Source organism: Aythya fuligula, chromosome Z (assembly GCF_009819795.1).
Source record: "Aythya fuligula isolate bAytFul2 chromosome Z, bAytFul2.pri, whole genome shotgun sequence".
Classification (NCBI taxonomy): Eukaryota; Metazoa; Chordata; class Aves; order Anseriformes; family Anatidae; genus Aythya; species Aythya fuligula.
Genome location: NC_045593.1, coordinates 63,221,370 through 63,245,618, shown reverse-complemented (window position 1 = coordinate 63,245,618; position 24,249 = coordinate 63,221,370). Strand labels below are relative to the sequence as shown.

Below are 24,249 nucleotides of genomic sequence, written 5' to 3'. Positions count from 1 at the left end.
AACAGAAAAAAAAAAAAAAACAACAAGAAAACAAACACAAACTCAAAATATTCTTTGCTGCTTATATTGAAAATCCAAAATAATATTCCCCCAACCATGGGTCACACAATCAACTAGTCTCATGGGAAATTCAAGGTTAAACACAATTGTCAGAACTGCTCTTTTTCAGAACAATGTGAATAAAAGGCAGGGGAAAAAGCATCAGGTTCACTGTATCTAAAAAGGCCCATTTAAATAAAATATGCACAAAAGAAGTAGAAAAGAAAGTAAGGCCAGTACAAACACCCTTTTCTAATAGATGAAAGCTGGGACTAAGAGCAGCAGTTATCATTAAGGTTACAACTCATTATTCTCATTTTAAAAAACTTACATTACCTATTCTTTGTGCAAAATTTTGCCCAGTGTTAATTATTTGGACTAGTATGTTTTATTATATTCAGACAATCTTTGTATTTATTTAGATAGATGTAGCTTCCATTTGCTATGGAGCAGGGTCAGGGATTCAGTTCTTGCCAGCTCTGTTTGCATTTGGTGTCGTTCTGTATTCAGCAAAAGAAAACCCAGTTTTGTTATTTTCCACAGAGCTGCCTTCAGATTTTAAAAGCTCAACTCCTTAGCCTATGACAACCCCTATATGCACACCCAGACTACGATGAGAAGCAGCATGCTTCATATCCCTCAAGCATTAAGAGGCAAACTTAGACTGTAATGGTTATCGTTAGCTGCTGGATCAAGAGAAGCAATAGACACTGATACTCGTGGTAAGGTCTGGAGCAGCCTTGATTCATGATATCCAGCATAGGCATTGCGATGCACTCTGAAACTCCAGGGACACATGCTGCTTCGTGGCCTTCACAAAAACACACTGCCATATTATTCAATGCTAAGTACAGATCAGCAACAGAAACAAACAACAGTACATACAGAAACAAACAACAGTACATACAATTTTCTGCCTCATTTTTTGCAAATGAAAACACAGACTTTAATATCTCATAGCTCTCTAAGAGACTTCCTACATGAAATTAACCATATTTGTTACAGCTTAGCATTATTTTGTTGGTCTTCGCATCCTGAGCTTTCAGCTCCACTCTTCACAGTTTGATTTGTCAAAGTCCTAGATGCTCAAAACTCTGACCCGCACGCAACAAACTCAAAGTCCTCTACAACAACTTGCATGTTTAAGAATATTTAGGAATAAATTTATTAAACATCCAGAAGTTAAGTAACAACAAAACTCTTCACTTTGCCAAAAATAGAGGAATGTCCCAAAGCCCTTGAAATGCCTCAGTATACATAAGTGAAACAACACAGATCAAAAATATTATTAGAGAAGAACTAATTAATCAGACTTCCCACAATGTACAGGAAAAAGAACAGTTGCTCCCTAGCTGCCCAATGGCCAGAGGCTTCACCATGGGTGGCAATGCTGATTCACCTCAACATCTTCATCTCACTGTTGCACCTGTGAGGGTACAGGTTTTGAAAGCATCTAATAGCATCTTTTTTGAAGCTATTCCAACTTTAAATTAAATTTGAAATAGAGAGAGTATGGCTCTTCAATTTAGTGGGCAGAGATACTACCTACAATGTTTAGAAGGGGATCTGGGGAAGGAAACGTGCCAGTGCCAATCCCAGACAAACCACTCTCTGAGGAAAGAATAGCTCTGCTTTCAAAGCAGATTTTGAGAAGTAATCCAGAGAGTCCCAAGACCAGAAATATGTTGACTAATAGAAATAAAAATTAAGTAAATAAAAATAAAATCCAGGAGCTTCTCATTCTTTCAGTTCAGTATATCATTTTTATCAGTTAAAGTTCAGTAAAAAAAGCCATTATTGATATACATTCAGTTAAGTGAGAGTTGTAATACACAAATGAAAGTGGGCCAATATAAAGTAACACAAGCAACCTTGGGGCAAAACTTTTATTTTTGAATGCAGTGTTTTGTATTCTTATTTTAAAAGACACATATGCACGTATATTTCTTTTCTGTAGCCATGAATTTTAGAAAGTACAATGTTTGAAATTTGTGGATGCAGCAAGAATTAATATTATTTTTAAGATCTGTTTCAGCTTTTCAATGTCTGTACCAGAACTGGCTAAAGCTGCATCATTACTGAAATACCAATCTTTGAAAATCAAAGAAAGTTTCTTAATGAGCCCTATTGTGAATCACTCAGTGTATTCAGTACCAATTAATACCCTGCTAAAATCTCTCTTTATTTTGCATTTTGTATTTTCTCTGGAGATATCCTGATACTGTTTTATTCTCAAACTCCTATTGGGAGGTTTGTGGCCTGTTCTTCTTTTCTTTTTTTTCTTTCTTTTTTTTTTTTTTTTCAGTTGAGATCTCCAGGCATAATCAGTTGATTTCTAAAGAATTTGAAGTAATTTGCTGAAGGAAAACTTCAGAAATAGAGGTTTTTAGAAACAATCATTATGCAACTAAAACTAAGCCCAGTACCTTTCCTCTGTGCCAAACCACAGCAGAAATAGGTAAAGGTTAGCCTTTCTTTTTCTGTATGTGTACATTGCAAAAGTGAAGAGAAATGAGGAGGAGGGCAAACTGCACAGAAAAGATGATGCTGAAATCTCAGAGAAAATGACAAACCAAGTGCTCTCTCTGAAGAGGCTTTTCTCTCATGGAACTACTTGCATTTATCACTAGGCAAATTACTAATTTTCAAGATCTACAGCAGAAACTGATATATTTCCTTGCATTAAAAAAAAAAAGAAAAAAGAAAAAAAAAGTACAAGCCCAGAGCCATAAAGCCCATTCTTTACATCCAAACTTCATTAGAATGTCAACAATTCTGCCAACATAAGCACATATTCTAATGAAAAAGGGAGATAAAGAGGGAAAAATACTTTGCACTATTTTCTTTAAATACCATGCACATAAGAGAGTTCTTCCTACTGTCATGCTCTTTTCTGCCAAGATGATTTTGTTGCTTGATATCTCTTCCTTCATTCAAGACTTTCTGACCTTTCGTATCCATTGATTTTGGTGAAGCAGTGAAGAAAGGAACAAAATTCTGTGCTCTGAAGGAATTCCAGCAGGTGACATTTCAGCGAGAAAGAGCAGCTACAAGAGCAGTCACTCAGTGCTGTACTGGAGGGAAAAACCTGAAGTGGCCACTGAACTCACCCTGAACTGAACTTACCTTTTGCACTAGCTGCACCTACAGCATGCATCTGGCAGTCTGCAAGTTGAATGTGCTGGAAAAATCTGATAATAATACAAAATTTGCCTAATGCCTGTTGATTCTTCTATTGCCAATTCCTGTGCAAATCATACTGTATGTGTGTATCTATGTGACTTTCAGACTTAACTCTTCTGTCATGATTCAGGCAGGCAAGCACAAAATCAGGGGTCATGCTGAGCTACAGATGTGTGGGATGGGAACACATGACTTTGGACATGCTGTCTACAGCTTCACGTGCTTGATAGCAACTTTCACCTGTTCACTTTCACCCATTGCTAATTATTCATTTTCCAGATTGTGGAACAGTTCTTAAAGGCAGTTAACATAATTAGCATTAAATTGCAACACAGACAGTATGAACAAGCAACTAAAAGAACCTGAAATTTACAGTGCTCTCTTGGCCCTAGAAACAAGGCGAGTTCATGGATGGGACAAGCATGGAGAAGCGTATATACACAAGCAGGTCTAGCTCTAGAAGGAAGAATGCTGCCCTTGGGGAGCTAATAATCTTCCTCCTTTCACTTGCTTGGCATAACTGGCCATCTGCAAGACATTACATATACAACAGAAACTGAATCCAGTTTAAAAAAAGAAAAAAGGCATTTGTAGAGCTCCACGTAAACATGACTGCAGTACTACAACTTTTTCTGATGTTCTAGTTTTTCAGATGTTCTGCTTCGTGAAGGTCTCTGAGATTATCACTTGAAAGTATTACAAAGAACAGCAAGAAGCAACCTATGTTTTTGGATTTTGCTGCTCATTTTAAGTGAGTAATTATGACCAATGTACAGGTCAAAGATACCATAACCATTACCAGAATTCTGTGATTAAAGAAAAAACAAGTCAGAGAGGCACAGCAGAAAATGTTTGTTGTAGGAAAGGAAGAGGACTAGACACTGAACTCAAAGCATGTGTCTCATTCTGCTAGTGCTGGGATCACTTTATACTGAAGTTGTATTTCTGTAGCTACAAAACATTCATTACAAAAATGTACAAACAAGACATATTAACTCAATAAAATATCTGAGAAAAGTTACATTTTATCTTTACCTTAAAGGAAAATAATCTTGGGTTTCTCTAGATTGCAACTTTTGCGTTCAAGAAATTGAGTCCTGAGTCCCTCAAACTAAAGAGGACAAAGACCTCCACCATACAGACTAAAAATCTCTGGAAAATACGTCAGATCCACAGCTTTACTTCACTCCACCAAGATCCAGTTAATTTTTCCTTTAGGTTCAGGAGCTGTGACAAAATAGAGGTATGAGCTGAGCAAAAATACAGCCACAAAGCTGTCTGCCCAGAATGGTCCATGTTTTTCCAACTGTCTTTCCCCAGAGAGTGAGAAAGCAAAAAGTAAGCATACAGAATTAACTAAACTTTCTGCATTTTCACATAGACACCCTTCCTCCACAGAATGGGTATAACTAGGTTGCACAATGATTTTATGCAATATAAAACCTCTAGCATGGCAATCACACTTTAATATGACTTTCTGCTAGCTAAGTTTGAATCATTTTGTTATCCAGTGGAAGAATACACCAAACAATAATGGTAAATATAATTCTCTGCATGGAAGAGACACAAAGAGCTTACGTGACTTTGCTCAAGGTCACCAGAAAACTAAGGTGGATACTCTGTTTTAATCTTCAATAAACATGTCTTCTATATAATTAACTGCATTTACCAATGTCATTTTCAATACTTTTCACATATATTTTTTAGGAATTTATAAGTTTCTATATATATTTAGCATATTTTTTTGCTGGTGTACTGAAACCTTCACTGCATTCCTACCCACAGCACTACTGCTGTTACCTGAATAAGAGCAAAGCAAACAAGGTGATCTTATTAAAACCGTGCTAAAATTATTTTAGAGTTTTTTTTTTTTTATATTTTCATTCAAAAGGAAATGAAAATGAACTGTTCTAATGTGTAGTTCCTGGTACAGATTGTTGCATCTCCAACAGACACTGGAACATCAACCCACAGCATCTGGTTCTTGACTGATTATCTGTGCCAAGCCTCATTTTACAAAAATTAAGAGAAATCACACTCCTTTCCACCAGAAATACAATCACTGAAGGACAACAGCGTCCTGCTGTGGTACACTGATTGCGTCAGCAGGTCTTCTGCCTCCCAGCACACAAAGAACAAGGGAGGCTTCCGATGCAATCTGCTTGCAAGGAGATGCAACTGCTTGAGCAAATATCACTCTAAATGCAAGAATTATCAAGAATTACCATGCACAACTTTTGTTAAATGTCGGTATGCTTGGGAAAGGGAGAAAATTAATGCTGCAAGTATTACTGAGAGCTGACAAGTGTCTTTGGTGTTAAATTAACTAAATGTAACATACAATTTTCTTTTGAATACCTTGGAAAGAATCTACTGTAAAAGACTGCAATTTAACACTGAAGTTTAAACAGTCAAGGTTACAATTTTAGCAGCTCATTAGTCTGAAGGCGTACGATGATTTTCTGAAAAGATGAATGATTAAAAACAAAGTCAGAAGAAAAAGACATTTGGGCACGAATACTTAATCTGAAATCTCACTGGTTAATTTCAGGCCATGTTGCATCTCTATGATTTTAGATTGTGGGAAGCTTTGCAGGTTACATCTACTGCATTGTTCCAAGGATAGAATAACAGAGATCACCTTTAACTCAAGGAATTAGAACAGAAAGTATCTTCTTTCTGAAATACAGAAGAGAAGAATTGCTTTCATTAGATGACTATTACTTAATGCAAATCACTTGCAAGGTCATTTTCCATATATGCTATTGCATACCCAGAAATATACAGTCCAGCCCCTGGACTGACACTAAACTTGCAAAGAAAACATTTTGGATGTTGGTCAAGCCAATCAAAATAAGTGACTAAACAAGACCGGTCAGAAAGTAACCTCTCTCTGCAACTACCAGAAGCAAGCCTGACTGCACCCAGTGTGTCACTTGTTCTTAACACCACACCACCACCAATCCAGCAGTTGGCATGCTTTATTTCATAAGCCCATGTTTAAGCCTCCCCCTCAGATGTACCGTAGCCAAATACTAAATTCAGAACAAAGCCATTGAACCTTCTGACACAACAGAATATTAACCAAGATACTTTCCAGGCTCTTCTCCTGAGTTGGAACAAGGGAGCAGCATCTCCTCTTTGAACTTTACATCCTATTTAAGTCTTGCTAGGGAGGTGGAAGCAGCATAGGAGACAAAACAAAAAGGCAGATGCATTCAGCCAAACTCCTCCCCTCAAACCACATCAAGCTGCAAGAGGCCTGAAATGTTTCTTGTTCCTTTCACATCAATTCCTTCTGTTTAACACTTACATGGTCAGCTAGGCAAATAATGCCTTTTGAATCTTCTCAAAAACACCCCAACAGCCAGAGACAACTAATAGCACAAAATAATAGAAAAAAAAAAAAAAACACAACAACAAAAAAACAACACAATGCACTGTTGGTTCAAAGTGCAATTTGCAAGCAAAGACAAGTTACCTTTCTTTTTTTTTTTTTTAAATGAACAAATATTATCTCTCACTTTTGTAAAAATTATCACCTAATTTAAAGACAAGAATTAGACACTGGTTTAAGTCTTATTCAAAAATGACACTTAGATATTGAAGAACCGGTTACTCCTAGATGATTTAGCACCAGTAATTCAACCACTACCCATCCCTGAATACAGATCTTCATGGCTCAAGCTGTCTTATCTTATGAGAGCATGAGGTTGTTGGGCCACAGCTTGACGTTGCATAGGTTTTACACCTGGGCCCCAAACTTTTAGAGGTTTTTATTAAAATTTCTACTTATCTGTTTGCTCTGCTGCACAATGACCAGAAGCATGGTGCTTTCAAAGGGTGTGCCTTGCAGCTCTGTTGGTCTGCCACTGATCCTAGGGAAAAAACATCCCATCAAGGATACAAGGATGAAATAAACTCTAGATTCAGCTACTCTGCTTGAGTTATAAGATGCCAATGTTCAGTTTTCTACATATTAAAAACATGTTCTGAAATGGATATGCATGAGCTAGCTGCGCCTGGGGTCATAATCACTAAATTCTTCTCTAACCAGCGGGAAGCAGAGCCTCCTGATATCAGCAATTAGCAATGCTGTCACCTATCTGATTACAGTTGTTAACAAAGATACTTCTATGAGTTCACACGAATTATATTCAATATAAACAAATGCTTCCCACAAAAATGCATTTGAAACATCAAGCAAGTAAGATGAATCAGACAAGGACAAATTTTATTTACATGCCGACTCTTGTTTCTCAGAGGACCTAGCAATGTAGGATGCTCTGAATTCCGATACACCAGCAACAGCAACCACGCGCTGCCCGTACAGGGGTACTTTGTTAAAACAAAACAGCTGGTGTCAGAAGTGGCAGCTGCCATTTTGGAATTTCTCGTGCTAAACCAAATGGATTTTGTGAAGGATTTTCTTTCATTACCTCCGTCAGGCTTAACAAGCCTCCCAATATAGAATTTAAAATTAAAACAAATTCACTGTTGTGGCATTATTGAACTGAAAACACTCTTAAATCCTTATAAACACAAAGGAGTTTGAGGAGAGAAAGAGCTATGAGAAAGCCTGCCCAGAGACAAGCTACAGAGGCCAGGCTGTTGTAATGGGATAGTTGTGGCTCAAAGATTGAGTCCTTGCAGCTCAAGGATTCAAGAGGAAAAACTTCAGCAAGGGCAAGTATAAAGTCCTAAAGGGCAAAACCAGGCAGGCTGGTCTGTGGATCACCCACCCACCAACACCAGTGGCACTGTGGGAGTTGGCAACACCAGTGCAGGGAGGAAAAAACTGGGTGCATGGAGTGTGGCCTTTCACCTCCTACCTCTGCAGGAGTCTTGGTGGCACGGTGAGTGCCCAAACAGTAGGTCTAGCAGTGCACTGCATCCCAACTAGCTTCTGGGCACACCAGCAGGTAACAGAGGCTTTGCACTTTCACGTCACGCGCACCCTGCTCCTGGAGCCTCTGCACCTGCTGAAGATTGCTAAATAATCTTAACCAAAAGAGCAGTCACAGCATTACAAGTAAGAAAATGAAGGCACAGATGTAGTAGGTGACAGCCCCTGGACTGAAAAGACTCTGGAAACACTAGTTTTTAGTATGCTAATCTTCTGCAAAATCCTAATCTCTGACAGAGTATGCTCATTTGTTCATCCCACACAACTCCCAGTTCCAAGGGTTTTAAAACCTTTTTGCTTTGTATCCCAAAATTGCAAACAACTGAAAATAATTTTAATGCAACCTGTCCAATAAGACAAAAATGCTATGCGGCTACAACTCTATCTACTAAATTTTGTGATTTTAAACAATATTATCTAACATGATCATTTTCTACTTTGTTATGCCACCAAAACAAAATAAACACTGATACATCTACTGCACTCCAATGCCTGGGATGCAACCCTGCAGTCCTGGCATAGCCACAATATGTAGTATTATAAAACCCATTCAGTTTATATTAAGTGAATCACTAGTTTACACTTCTAGGTGATCATGATCATTATCAGAGAAGCCTACATGAGCATTATCATTAATAAAAATCTTCTGTCCTACAATTACATATTTAATCATTCTGTCATTGCTTGTTTATGTATCACAAAATGTTTTATTGTATCAAAGACAGCACACACTGTCTTTTACTATTAGCTATTTACTAGCTTTTACTATTACTATTTACTAGCTTTTACTATTTTCACCTTGCTAAGTAGTCTCTCACAAGTCAATGTTACTTGTAAATATTTATTAACGGAAAAAACAACAACAACAAACAGCTGATGTTAATGCCAGACATCCTTCCCTCTCACAGAGCAGAGTTAGGTACTCCCAGGTGATTAACAACATTGCATTTCATGCACACCACCACCAGTAACAGCAACAATGGTTGCAGATTTTTTTCAGCCCCTTCTAGCACTGCGAAACCTGCTTTCGAACCTGTACACAATTCCTTACAACACATACTTAAGTTTGTATCCGAGGCTTATTCTAACGACCTGGCATGATTACACAGCCAGGATGCAATCATTTTTGCTCCATCCTCGAGGACCACGGTGTCAAAGGAAGCCCACTGCTTCCACTGGTTTTATACATGGTTCTAGACCAGCCTGTAGCCCCACAAGGTGACACTATCCATTCCTCTTCCTGCTCTTATGGCTATTCAGGTAGCTGATACTCTGGGGCTTTGGAAATATATTTTTTATCCTCACTGCACCTTCCCAGTGATCAGAGACAGCCTCTTTTCCTGGCCTAAGAAGAGAGGCTTACAGCCTGCATCGCACATCCCATAAAGATCCCATAAAGGACAGGATGGCACGGAGGCACCGGCTTAGTCCCAGGCCACTCCAGCTGAACCTGCAGGGTGCACCTTCGCAGCATGGTGCCACGTGGGACAGCCATCTGCCCTGCTGGGTGTTGAATGCTCTGGTCTGTGATACAGATCTGCTCCCCTCTGCCCTCTCCACGTGGCAGGAGGTGGCCAGCAGGGCACCACTCTCAGCACAAGCCATCGGCATCCACCCAAACCCAACAGATCTGCTTAAACTGCGCCCAAATTCATCTTCATCTCAGTCTCCAGGAGCATTTAGCTCTCTTTTGCCCACTCTGGAAACCACAACGTTTATCAGCACTGCAATATTGTACACGGAAGCACTATTCTCGGGTACTGCTGTGCTGAGCAGAGTGTGCAAACACGACAGCCCCTGACCGAGGAGTGTAAAGAGTTGGAGGCACTTGTCCAAGTCATGTTGCGCCAGTAGCTTCGGCTTTGCATTAACATACCTCGGTACAGTGAGTCACTCCTGTGGAAACCCACGGGGATTGTGCCAGGGGACTGCATTTAATGCAGAACGCAGCTTAAAGAGAAATACTGGGTATCACTGAGATAAACCCTGGGTTTCGGAGAAAAAAAATGCAAGTAGATTCACGTTCTATCTTCTAATTCAGGAGTATTCTTGATTGAGCAGCCTACAAGCTCAGAATTGGTGTAATATCACTGGTTTTGGAAGCATGCACCACCACTTGCAGAGACAGAAGATCAGAAAATCATGTAACATTAGCCTGAAGCCCAGAGTCATTGACAGGGAACACTGTGCACCCAAGAACGCTGCAATCCTCAGAATGCATATAAACACACTCATAATAGTGGAGGAAAACCGCAAATAAGCTTTTTTTTTTTTTTTTAATAAATAAATCATAATGCACTCCTCCAGACTCACTTGCCTAAAGACAAACATTTAAAGCCTACTTCAGTTGTTATAAGGTAGTGTATTCTGATGAAAAGAAGTTGTTGGTACGACTCCAACATGCAGCAAGGTGTCACAGTATCTTATCCCAGTTATATTCCAGCAGGGCAGTGATGGGACCTTGCCACTCACAGGGTGCTGGTCTGCAGCATCACCCTTAACACAGCATTCGGGCTCTCTGCAACTTTGTTGCATGCTCAAATACCATACATTTTCACTGGGATTATGGGTTTGTGTTCATAGCTAAACTGTACTGAAGAGAACAGGGTTGGAGATCCTCTGAGCAGTCTTTGTGTAATGCCTTTCCAGCTGGAAAGAAACAAGATGGTACCAAACTACCTGGTAAACTAAAATAACCCATAGATATGTAAAGCTATGGCACTTATCTGCAGTAGAGATCCACCTGGTGATCTGTAATCCCCATATACAGATTAACTGTATGGGGAGTATATGGGGGGCTGCACCTGGCCAGCGTTTGCCCAGGCAGTTTCCAAGTGCCGGCTGGCTGCTGGCGTGACACCTCTGCAATGCTGATCAGAGACTTGCTGCAAGTCACTTCCAGTCTCAGGAACAGCTGTGGCAAGAACTAAAGCTGATTTTGAACTTTTCAAGGCAGAAAACTACTGAAGGAGAAAAAAATCGGAATATGCTGAAACATAAAAAACAGGAGGAGCATAAGAAAATAAAGAACATATAAAATATTTTAAAGGCACCTTCTGATGTTGATTTCATATAACCACTAATTTCTTTAAACTATGTAATTCCTCCCACACCAGCCATCTCCTATAATTCAACTTATTGACCCGGATTTTTATGACTGAATTGTAAATTCTCAATAAAAGGCATGTTTTAATATTACATAATTACATTATGTTTAATATTACATAATATGTAATATTATATATTACAGTCAGAGTTCACTCAGCATATTGCCAGTTTATTAGCAGTGAACTGACTGCTGTGATGCAAACTTCTTGCTGTGGCCTGATATTCAGATCAGGAAGCTAATGAAAACTGGTTGTAAAGCCTAAATCCCCATTTCAGGGTGTATTTTTTAAAAATACATTAAGTTACTAGGGCAACAAATTACATTTTCAAGTCATAAGAAATTGATTTCTGCTTCTGTATGACCATATTTTCTAAGGACTGCTTTTAAAAAGTAATACCATAAATAGTTTTGGCTCCTTTTGAAGCAGAATATGCTGAACAGTTTAAGGTGTTGGTTAAAATGGGGAGGGAAAAAAATAACTACTGCTTTTAAAATGTAATGCAAGGGCCAGAGGATGCTTCTTCAGAGCCAGTAGTAAATTGATGACAGAAAAATGTCCATAAATTGCTCTCATCTGAAAGGATTTGGAATGGGTACATGAATGACCATTCTTCTTGCCAAAGGACCATTCCCTGTGTTAGGTTCTGCAGATTCCAGATGAATTTAAAAAGTAAGTTTTGTCCTTGAAAACTGGTAAGTTCCCCTTTACAGGTATTCTCATCCTCTTCAGCCTTTGGAGAAATAGTTTTCACTTTGCTCGTCATTATTCTGAGACCTTGGAGCTATGCACGAGCTCCTCCACTTCATTCTGTCCTCATAGAACTGTTGCATGTACAGATCCTTTGCAAACAGAAGGGAATTTAACCTAAAAAAATGTTTTCTTGCTCTAATTAGATGACCTTGAAATGCAGATATAAAGCAGTCATAACTTAAGACCATCTTTTTCAAATTAGCAAGGAGACCTTCTTGGTTTGTTGGTTTTTGTTTTGTTTTGTTTTTGCCTTCTGTGCTCCCTTTCCTCATGTTGGGTCTACTATTTTTGGACTAGAGAAGCACTGAAGTGCCTGGCTTGAAAACGTTTTGTTAAGGGATGATGACTAACTCATAGAATCATAGAATCATAGAATATCCTGAGTTGGAAGGGACCCTTAAGGATCATCAAGTCCAACTCTTGACACCGCACAGGTCTACCCAAAAGTTCAGACCATGTGCCTAAGTTCACAGTCCAATCTCTTCTTAAATTCAGACAGGCTCGGTGCAGTGACCACTTCCCTGGGGAGCCTGTTCCAGTGTGCAACCACCCTCTCTGTGAAGAACCCCCTCCTGACGTCAAGCCTAAATTTCCCCTGCCTCAGCTTAACCCCATTCCCGCGGGTCCTGTCACTGGTGTTAATGGAGAAAAGGTCTCCTGCCTCTCGACATCCCCTTACGAGGAAGTTGTAGACTGTGATGAGGTCTCCCCTCAGCCTCCTCTTCTCCAGGCTGAACAGGCCCAGTGACCTCAGCCGTTCTTCGTACGTCTTCCCCTCAAGGCCTTTCACCATCTTCGTAGCCCTCCTCTGGACACTCTCCAACAGTTTCATGTCCTTTTTATACTGTGGTGCCCAGAACTGCACACAGTACTCGAGGTGAGGCCGCACCAGCACAGAGTAGAGCGGGACAATCACCTCCCTTGACCTACTAGCGATGCCGTGCTTGATGCAGCCCAGGACACGATTGGCCCTCCTGGCTGCCAGGGCACACTGCTGGCTCATATTCAACTTGCTGTCTACCACGACCCCCAGATCCCTCTCTTCTAGGCTGCTCTCCAGCGTCTCATCGCCCAGTCTGTACGTGCAGCCAGGGTTTCCCCGTCCCAGGTGCAGGACCCGGCACTTGCTCTTATTGAACTTCATGCGGTTGGTGATCGCCCAGCTCTCCAACTTGTCCAGATCCCTCTGCAAGGCCTTTCCACCCTCATTCGAGTCCACAACTCCTCCAAGTTTGGTGTCATCAGCAAACTTGCTCAAAATACCTTCTATTCCTACATCCAGATCGTTTATAAAAATATTGACCGTACCGGCCCTAAAATGGAGCCTTGAGGGACCCCACTGGTGACCGCCCGCCAGCCTGACGCAGCCCCATTTACCATAACCCTTTGGGCCCTGCCCGTTAGCCAATTGCTCACCCATCGTATGATGTTTTTATTTAGCTGTATGGTGGACATTTTGTCCAGTAGGATCCTATGGGAAACCGTGTCAAAAGCCTTGCTGAAGTCCAAAAAAATCACATCAGCTGGTTTCCCTTGGTCCACCATACAGGTGATCTTATCATAAAAGGAAATCAGGTTAGTTAGGCAGGACCTACCCTTCACAAACCCATGCTGGCTGGGACCAATGACTGCTTTGTGCCCCAGGTGCGCCTCAATAAGTTCGAGAACCATCTTCTCCATGATTTTACCAGGCACTGACGTGAGACTGACAGGCCTGTAATTGCTAGGGTCTTCTTTCTGACCCTTCTTGAAAATCAGCACAACATTTGCCAGCTTCCAGTCTACCGGGACCTCTCCAAATTCCCAGGATCGTTGAAAAATAATTGAGAGAGGTTCTGCGATGACGTCTGCCAGCTCTTTCAGCACCCGGGGATGAATCCCATCCGGACCCATGGACTTGTAGGGATCCAGGTGGAGTAGCAAATCCCGCACACGTTCAGGGTCGGTTGGGAGTTTGTCATCCCCACCGTCCCGGTCCTCCAGCTCAGGGCACCCTGGGTCCCAAAGCCCATCATCGGCACTGAAGACAGAGGCAAAGAAGGCGTTAAGCGTCTCTGCTTTGCCTATGTCATTGTCTGTGAGGAGACCTTCCCTATCAAGGAGCGGCCCTATGTATTCTTTAGTTCTCCTTTTTCCATTCACATATCTAAAAAAAACCTTTTTATTTTCTCTCACAGACACAGCCAGCTTCAACTCTAGGTGTGCTTTGGCCACACGAATTTTCTCCCTACAAATACAAACAGCATCCCTGTATTCTTTGCATGACACCTAGCCCTCCTTCCAGTAGCGAAACACTCTCTGTTTCCGCCTAATCTCCATTAGAATGTTCCTGGTCAGCCACGCTGGCCTCCTGCCCCGCCTGCCTGACTTGCGATATTTAGGAATTGCCTGATCTTGTGCTTCTAGGAGGCATCGCTTAAAGAATGACCAGCACTGGTGGACATCGAGGCCTTCAAGAGCAGTTTCCCAGGGGACCTTACTGACTAGTTCCCTGAGCCGCCTGAAGTCTGCTTTCCCCATATCTAGGGATGAGGTTTTGGTGGCACTTTTCCTTCTGTCACTGTAAATTTTGAACTCAACCACTTCATGGTCGCTATGACCGAGGCGGCCATCAATCACCACATCTCCCACCAGACCCTCTCTGTTTTCTAGCAACAGGTCTAGGAGGGCACCTTTCGTAGTTGGCTCCGTTAGCACCTGCACCAAGAAGTTATCATCTAGGTGCTTCATGAACCTCCTGGACTTGCTCGTGTCAGCCGTGTGGCACTCCCAGTTAACGTCTGGCAAGTTGAAGTCCCCCATAAGGACAAGGGGAGTTAATCTCGAGGCCTCTCTTAGTTCTGTAAAGAATAATTTATCGGCGCTATCGTCCTGGCCAGGCGGTCTGTAATAGACTCCCACAACGACATCCCCTTTATTCGTTTGTCCCTTGATCCTTACCCAGAGGCTCTCAACTTTGCCATCGCCGACCTGAAGCTCCACACAGTCCAGCCCCTGCTTCAAATACATTGCCACCCCACCACCTCGCCTACCCTGCCTGTCCCTCCTGAAGAGCCTGTAACCATCTATCACAACACCCCAGTCACAGGACTCATCCCACCAGGTTTCACTTATGCTGATGATGTCGTAGTTGTGGGAATGATGTCGTAGTTGCGGGAATCCATTGACTTATCACACCAGTTATTGTTTACTGTCCATAACTGTAAGACTAATTGCATAAAACCAAACTGAAAAGTATGTTGTTACTGGTATTGCTAAATTCTTAATAAATCCCACAAATAGAACTATCTCAACTGAAATGGAAAATGGAAAAAGGGATTTAAAAGAATGGCTGTCAAACTCTTCATTCTTCATGTATTAGAACAGGTGCCTCTTTTTCCTCCATTAAACATATATAAACTGTTTTTATTTTGCCCTTGGCCAGCTATAGAAGAACACATCATTTAGTTATTAATCCTTCTAGATACACCAGGGAAAACAATTTTTTTATTTTGATCAATTGTTCTCTTTTTGGTCTGCATTACGTACATCAAACATACAATGATATACTTCTGTGATAGATTCTCTTGTTGGCTTCATTATCTGTTCAAACAATATATCTGATGTCTATTGATAACACTTAAACATAAAAAAAGGATAATTTTATAAAGTTACATCTATATTATTCATGAATTGCCTTGAGACAAAAATTCTATAAAAGAGTAACCTAACATTTAATGTTCAACTACACTGAGTCTGCAAAACCAAGAATGAAGACTAGAAGGCAAAGAACCGTTCAACCTTTTATAGCCCAGATTCACGCCAAGATGATAATGGGCCATATCTGATCACTGTTGTGTTGAATATTTAACAGTTAATTTTTACCACCACTGGAGAAACCTGACTGCAGGTAGCATATTCTAGTTTTGGTGAGCCAAGAGAATGTGAAGAATTGTGATTAACAGATACTACCACCAATATACAGGCATTATTTTATCTGTTGTCAATAATTAGGCATATTAACTAAAAAAAAAAAAAAAAAAGAAGAAGAAATAAAAAGTCTACAACTTCCTCGTAAGGAGGTGTCGAGAGGCAGGAGACCTTTTCTCCATTAACACCAGTGACAGGACCCGCGGGAACGGGGTTAAGCTGAGGCAGGGGAAATTTAGGCTTGACGTCAGGAGGGGGTTCTTCACAGAGAGGGTGGTTGCACACTGGAACAGGCTCCCCAGGGAAGTGGTCACTGCACCGAGCCTGTCTGAATTTAAGAAGAGATTGGACTGTGCACTTAGTCACATGGTCTGAACTTTTGGGTAGACCTGTGCGGTGTCAAGAGTTGGACTTGATGATCCTTAAGGGTCCCTTCCAACTCAGGATATTCTATGATTCTATAAAAAAAAAAAAAAAAAAAAAAAAAAATTGCTTCTGAGCTTTTGGAGCTAAAAATATATTTTTTTAAATACCCAAGATTATTTTTTATTTCTTAAATAAACTGCTACTGAGAACGTTTACACTGGCATTGTGGAAACTGCTAAAGACAGTTTCCAGTGGAGTGTGGCTTACGGAATATACATGCTGTGTTCAATCTCAGAGAAGGCCAAGCCAACCAAAGAAGCCAAACAGATATTATGGGAATACTAGAGAGCTAAGAACCATTTTTTTTGTGTGTGCATGAATTACAACTGAAAGTCTCAGTCCATCCACCTGCTTGTATCAAATGAATCCTTAGCATCTGCCTAACAGTTGTCATGTGTTAGCTGCTTACTGAAAGCTTTGTGATGGCATCATATTTCCAGGAATTAAGGCAGAATTATGTATTTGTAGGCGACAACAATAATGAACTGAGAGCACAAAACCATTTCACCTTCACACACCAACATAATTCTTTTTTGTTGATGTTTTGCTTTGGTTGATTCAAGGAAAGAATACATAGCAGAAGCTGAGGGAGGAAGAAATGCTGACTAAACAAACCACTCAATCTGAAGTGACTTCATTGCTGGGCATTGGGGAGTGGTACAAACACAATCAAAAATGGTGCCAAAATTGTGCTCTCTGGGGAGGCAGAAAATACAGTTCTGTTCTCAGTTCTGCTGCTGTAAATCCACAGTAACTCTGGGCATGTGATAGGGGCCGTTCTGGACATCCAACAGTGTGTGATGTGGGCAAATGTGGCTCACGTTGCCCTGATACACAGGGTACGTTACAGCCATCTATGCATTCAGAAGGCAAGGTTCTTTTTTCCTTTGCACAGAAAAAAATAAAAGATCAGCAATAGCATCCACACTCTGTAACTACACTATGTAACCTAGCAAAACATAAATCTCACAGCAGAGACGCATCTTCTCCAAAAGTGTGAAGCAAATTTGTCAGACTTTTCAAGGATAATTGCTATGCATATTAACATAATTTCTTGAGAAACCAAGTAGTTCTATTTTAACAGCTATAAACAACTGACTACCATGCTCAGAGGTATTTCAATAACAAGATCAGTATAAGAGACTGCAAAAAGGAACCTGCTTACAGAGCTCATGATTCATCTACAGAAGTAATATATTCCTAAGTGTTCCAGATCACGTGCCTCAGAGATGTTATAAACACAAACTTCTATTGAGTTAGGGCTAATAAAAAATTTAAGTTTTCATTATGAAACCCACGTATGACAGACAGCAATATACCAATGCTGGCAATGAAAAGGTAGATATTCAAACCTGTGTAATGTAATCTTCCTCTCAAATCAGACCAAAAAAAAAAAAAAAATACAAGTAAAAGCAAGAGTTTCTGACTGCAGTGTTTTCCCCATCTTTTCTTCCCAAACTCCCTCAGCCACATTACTCTGGAGCACTGGCAACCCTTTTGCACTCCGTGTATGAGGGCTGTCCACCATAATTATCTGTACCACATTCTGCCCTCATGGATGACCTTAAACTGCAATGCTGGAAAATACCTTGCTCATCAACCCAAAGTGTCACTTGCTATAATTAGCCTTCTGGGAGCTAACAATACAGCTATTAAGGCACTGAGAAAGACACATGTCCTGCCTTAGTTCAGCGTATGTCAAGTGATCAGTTAGATGACCATGAAAGCAGCAAAGTCTTTATTGAGAACATCACAGGATGGTGAACTCATCTGCCTCAACCCATAACCTGCCTCCACACAGCTCTCCTAGAAGAGATGGATAATGATGCTCCTTCATGTTACCTTCCTCACTATGAAATGCAGTGCTTCCATGTCTCTTGTCCCAATTGCAGAACAGCCTGCAAGGACAAAAATCCAATTTTGAATAGAACAACAAGTCTCAAAATCTTGCTTTCATTCAGTAGCAAGGGCATTTGCTGAGAATTCATAACCTCACAGTAAGGACACTGCCTAAGGCCACCCCACCCTCATCAAGGACACTGGAAATTGCATGAGAGTTTTAAATTTCCATTACGTTATTTTAATACTTTAATCTGACTATTAAATCTTATCTCCATCATCCCATTCTGATTTGGGTGGCCTGGACACAATACAGAAATACTGAAAACACTACTGCAAAGCTTTACATAAAAATACTACACAGCACTACCTCAAGAGCTTGGTGTTGGAGTGATTTTGAGAACTGTTTAATAACATTAAATTTCATGTAAATTCCCCCATTATGAAAAAAAGATGCCACCAAACTGCTGACTAATTTGTAATTTCTGCTAAATGTGTCAAAATGTCACATATATCAAGCAGAACAGTAAATAATCCTTCTAAGGCTAACACTTATTTTCAGGATCATTTTGAGTACATAAAATAGTCTACTCTAACAAATACAGATTCCTTCTAGATAAAATTGAGAAAAAAAAACAAAAAACACAACAACTTATGAACAGGTGAAAGAAATGTATTTAATTAGTGGAAACCAACTGTAGAGCAAATCAAAGCCATTAAGGTCTTGGGATGCATCCTCTCAGGACTATAACCCCTACACAGAATGGATTCAGTGGCCATATTTGCCCTTTCCTGTGACAAATAGCTATTATATCTGTCTATAGCTATGGAATAACAGGATGGTTAACTTCAGGCAGCAGAGTGCTAAGAACTGTCCTATATAGAACAAATCTATATGGGATCTGGGGGTTCTCACCTGAGAGGGTATGTTTTTTGTTTGTTTGTTTGTTTTGGGGGGGCTATTTATGTTTCTGTATGGGCTATGAATGTACAGGTTTTCAGTAGACTAATTAGTAAGGGGAAGCTAGTGCGAGTACCATTAATTTGGTAGAACACATACTGCCTCAACGGAAAATCTGAGGCAAAACACACAAATTGTGAGTGAAACTATTATAAGCGACACAAACTTCCAAAGCCAAAACATAGCTTTTTTAGTGTTTTTGAAAGGTAAAATTAATGATTTTGTTAAATTTGAAGAAGTGTGATCTCTGATTGGATTCCACTGACAGAAGGTAATTATATTTAACTTTTTTTGTTGTTGTGTTTTGTTTCGAGTCACCATCCCTGGAGGTCTTTAAAAGACCTTTAGATGTAGAGCTTAGTGATATGGTTTAGCAGAGGACTTGTAGTGTTAGTCAGAGGTTGGACTAGATGATCTCGGAGGTCTCTTCCAACCTAGGTGATTCTGTGATTTTTGAGGAGTTGATGGTTATCCAGCTTACTATACCAACAACCACAGAATATCAACTGCAACTTAAAATGTAAAAAATCTATTACTAGTTTAGTACAGAGTTGAAAAAAAAAAAAAAACACAACAGCCTTGTTTGCAACCCTGAGTTCAGTGTTCCTGACTCCACAAATAAGTTTATTCCCAGGTTCACAGACATGCAGAAGTGCCTCAGTTCTTGTTCAGAAATTTTCACTGAAATGCACACATTTTATATGTCAATTTTGAATGTGCATCTATTAAAAAGTTAACACAGGCTCTTTATTGCTACTTTGTAATAATAATACAGGTTACTAACCAAACCTGTGATACATAGAAGAGTGACAGCAATGTACACTGAAGTTATTCAGAGCCACTTTGCAAGTGACAATTTGGGAAATTCCTGAGTAGATGTTTGGGAATTCCTGTGTAGTAGTTCTCCAGAAAGAAACTCGTGGGAACAGAGGTGAAGAATGTGAGACAAAAAAAGAGGCTTTGCAAAAGTCAGATGCATATGAAATGAGGACATGCTTATTAAAATATAACTATTATAGATTGATTCAATGTCTAGAGTGCTCCACCAACCACCACTATGTGAAACATTTTGAAACTGTAATATGTCACTGTTAACCCAGCATTTTTAGAATATGCTTAAATTATTCGTCTTCCCATAACATGATATAAAGCATCTACTGTAATAAGCTACATTCTACAATTCTGGCAACGTTAACAATATAAGCTGTGATGTCAACGTAATCTCTATTCTGATGATCAGCTTTTTTTTTTTTTTTTTTTAAAGAAATTAAAAAATCCAAGGAATAACTTTTGCAAATAACCTGGCCATAACAGTTGGCATGCGCTTTAACCGCTGACTTAAATCAGCTAACTGAAACACATAACTCCCCTAAACTGTTTCCAAAATAGGCAGACAAGGTAAGGAAGAGGAAAAACAAAATTTCAGCACCCAGCAGCTGAAATGCCTTAAATATGTAGAAGTCTTCTAGCCTGTGTTAGCTGAAATTCATCCGTCAAGTCTTTCAGAAAGAATCATCATAATTGTCTCCTTAGAACTAACCTCTCACATTCCTAAACAATCCCATCCAATCAAAAGCTCATTTCTTTTTTTTGTAAAGGTGTGTTGAGAAACTCACTTTCAAGGTGTCAGCATTGATGGCTATTTATTCTGCACCAATACTGAAGAGAGCGAGAAGGGAGTTTGGAAAACCACGTGAAATGAATGGAAGTCTGACTCTCAAATGTACTTTTTCAGATTTTTAGGGGAAGAAAAAGCAGTTACATTATTGTAACTTCTGCCTCTTCTATATCTTGCCAACAAGATTTTTGCATGTTATATTTATTTTCCTTAAACAGATCTATAACCTCAAAACCAAAATAAATAAATAAATAGATAAACAAACATTTCTATTGGAATTTTACATTGCTATTTCATCTATCTTATCCTCAATAAATTACTACTCACAAACAAATAAATGAAAGCTGATATCACTGCAAAGTATCAGCAACTACTGTTAGAGACATTATACATATCTGTCCACTGTGTTTAGTAAACTTATCTTAAGTTATAGCAAAACATCGGAATCAAGTTGTAATGCCACAGTAACCTGTACAGCACAAACCTCTTTTCACAATTACTTCAGATTAAAAGGCAAAGTATTCCTGACAATCTGTGACACAGACTACAATCCAACCAGCTCTTCAAATATCCTGTGCCTAGAAGCTCCTTTCCATTGAGTATTTAGGTCTCCTGAAAACAAAACTGAGGGAGCAAAAGAAGAGATTAAAATACAAAGAGAGAAAGAAAGAAAGAAAGAAAGAGCTAAACAAATGGAACAACCTTACCTTTCACAGGCTCGGACAGTCCATGCAGCAATTATCCATAATGAGATACTAAATACCAACAGTACAGTTCCTGGACATATTGTCATTAGAGTCTTCATAACAAAACGGGTATTGAAGTTTATCTTATTTAATGCTCCAATGCTTCTAGATGAGGCATCAGTGAAAAGTTTGCTATGCAAAAGCATAACTCTGGCAATAAGATATAGTCTTAAGAACATTGGTATAGATAAAATAATATCCACATCAGCTGTTGTTGTGGATGGAGCGTAAGAAAAGGCGAGCCGGGCTGTCCATGTGAATGTATAGTTCCCAGGTATGGGATGTATAGCACACACCAGTATTTCCAAGCAGATAAAGAAAATACGCTCATAAGTCATGGCTATTCTCCAGTCATCTGCTCCATTGTCCACCATGAACAACTGAAATAATAAAATATAAGGTTAACTTTAGTACATCATTAACAAACCTTGTTATAATTCCATTTTTAAATACCATAGCTTTCAGAGCTGCCAATGACCACTAAAAAGAAAATAAATATGCCATTTCAGCAAATGATATTACTACATTGCTATGAAGTAAACTATAATTTTGGAAAAAAAAAGATTTTTTTCATGCACTATTTTTAAAACTGTATGTGAAATGCAATTTTCACATATTACTTACTATGAATTCCTCGTATTTTGTCATTTCCCATAAAACATAACTCTGGATCAATTGATTCTTGTGCCTTCAAAATCAATTGCTAACTCAAAGTTCATAAAATTGAGAAAAAATTAAGTGGAGACATAAATTACAAATTGAACATTCTAAGGTGCAGGGTTAAGCTTTCCCTTTATCATACCCATGCTTCAGCCAGGGTGATTTTATAGCTTCAGAGGAGCTATCCAAGCTTTCTTCAGACTTCAAGTACCAATATAGACCAATGCAGAATACAGAACTACCTCAGAAACTGCACAAAGATATCTCATAGTTAAAATTTGAAAAGCAAAAGCCTGCAAACATCAGAGCAGACCAGGCAACTAGGAGATGTCTATTAGTTGCTGAAAATCAAATGCATTTGTTGCCTCTTCCATAATCAAAGCCTTCACTTTACCACCCAGGAACAAAAGTACTGAAACATTTCATGCTGTTTAATAAATGTTGTTCCTGATGATTTACTAAATAAATGCTTCATCAAACAGTATTTGTCGCTAGTAGAGAGTATGTAAAATAGGCAACTTGTCAAAAACAGATATAACCCATAATGACAAAGACGATATAAACTCGGTGACAGGAGAAGACCTTCACTTTAACTGCAGCCTGAATCTAGATAGGGCTGTTCAGTAATAGGGAAGAAGAAATAAACTCTTGCAAGACTTAAAATTCACTTGTTCAAAAACAACAACAACAACAAAAAAGAATTTAAGGGCTGAGAAGGAGACACACAAAGAATACTCTCCTCAGTATAAGAAAACTGTTTCCTGCATGTTACACTGCATGCACACTGCTAAAAAAAAAAAAAAAAAAAAAAAAATACAACTGGTCACACGCACTGCTCTTTACCCCATTCCATCTACCTTTTTCCCACTAAACTCCACAGAGGTCACCTCAAGCACTGTGTGCAGTATTGGCCATCATAGTATAGAAAGGATGCTAAACCATTACAGAGTGTCCAAAGGAGGATTATGAAGATGATGAAGGGCCTAGAGGGGAAGACTTATGAGGAGAGGCTGAGGTCCCTTGGTTTGCTCAGCCCCGAGCAGAGCAGGCTCAGGGGAGGCCTCATGGCGGCCTGCAGCTCCCTCACGAGGGGAGCGGAGGGGCAGGCGCTGAGCTCTGCTCTCTGGGGACAGCGACAGGACCCGAGGGAACGGCATGGAGCTGGGACAGGGGAGGGTCAGGCTGGGGTTTAGGGAAAGGGTCTGCACCCAGAGGGTGGTTGAGCACTGGAACAGGCTCCCCAGGGCAGTGGTCACGGCACAGAGCCTGCCGGAGGTCAAGAAGCATTTGGACATTGCTCTCCGACACATGGTCTGATTTTTGGGTAGTCCTGTGTGGAGCCAGGAGTTGAATTTGGTGATCCTTGTGGGTCCCTTCCAGCTCGTGACAGTCCCATGAATTTCCTAGAGTTTAGAAACACAAGATTGATCTCTCTGTTTATGGTTTTTAGAGACCAAAAATACACTCTGCATCCTATTCCCAATACATTCAGCATGTCTTTCAAAAAACAGCTAACAAAATAAAGTTAACCACAGTAAGAAACAAGACAAAACAGATTTTTACATTTGTGGATCTGTCTTTCATCCCTTTATGTTCTTTCCCTCTACCTTACTGAATTGTGTCTTGGTGACAAGGTTTTGCTAGCTGGAGAAGCTGCAAAGGTGGTCTCTGTGAGAGGAGGTTAGGGGCTGCATTGCAATGTCCCTACCACAGGACACAGCTGAGCCTGCTGCTGCTTCTGTGAAAACATACTTAAGAAAAGGCAAAATATTGCACAGCCAGTGAGGAGTGACTGGGGGGAAAAAAAAAAAAAAAAAAAAGAGAAAAAAAGGCATTAGAAACAATCTTGCAAAGATCAAGGGTAAAAAAAAAAAAAAAAAAAAAAAAAAAAAAAAGAGGAGAAGGTGTTCCAGGTGCTTGAGTAAGACAACTCTCTTTGTAGCCTATGAAGATGACCATGGTAAGGCAGGTATTCCCTGCAGCCTATGAAGGACCCTGACAGAGCACAAAGACATTTCCTGAAGGAACCGATGCCTGTGGAAAGCCCACACTGGAATGGATTCTCCCAACAAGAACTATAACCCACAAAACTATAACCCACA

General features: G+C 39.9%; 1 protein-coding gene across 2 annotated transcripts in view; it reads right to left on the bottom strand.

The window, feature by feature from the left end:
• KCNN2 (potassium calcium-activated channel subfamily N member 2) overlaps positions 1 to 24,249 on the bottom strand; it is a 78,556-nt gene that overhangs the window by 35,970 nt on the left and 18,337 nt on the right. For both annotated transcript variants that reach the window (XM_032205422.1, XM_032205423.1), the window contains one exon: positions 21,449 to 21,867. In XM_032205422.1, coding sequence (XP_032061313.1) covers positions 21,449 to 21,867 — 419 coding nt within the window. The remainder of the gene's footprint in view (positions 1 to 21,448; positions 21,868 to 24,249) is intronic.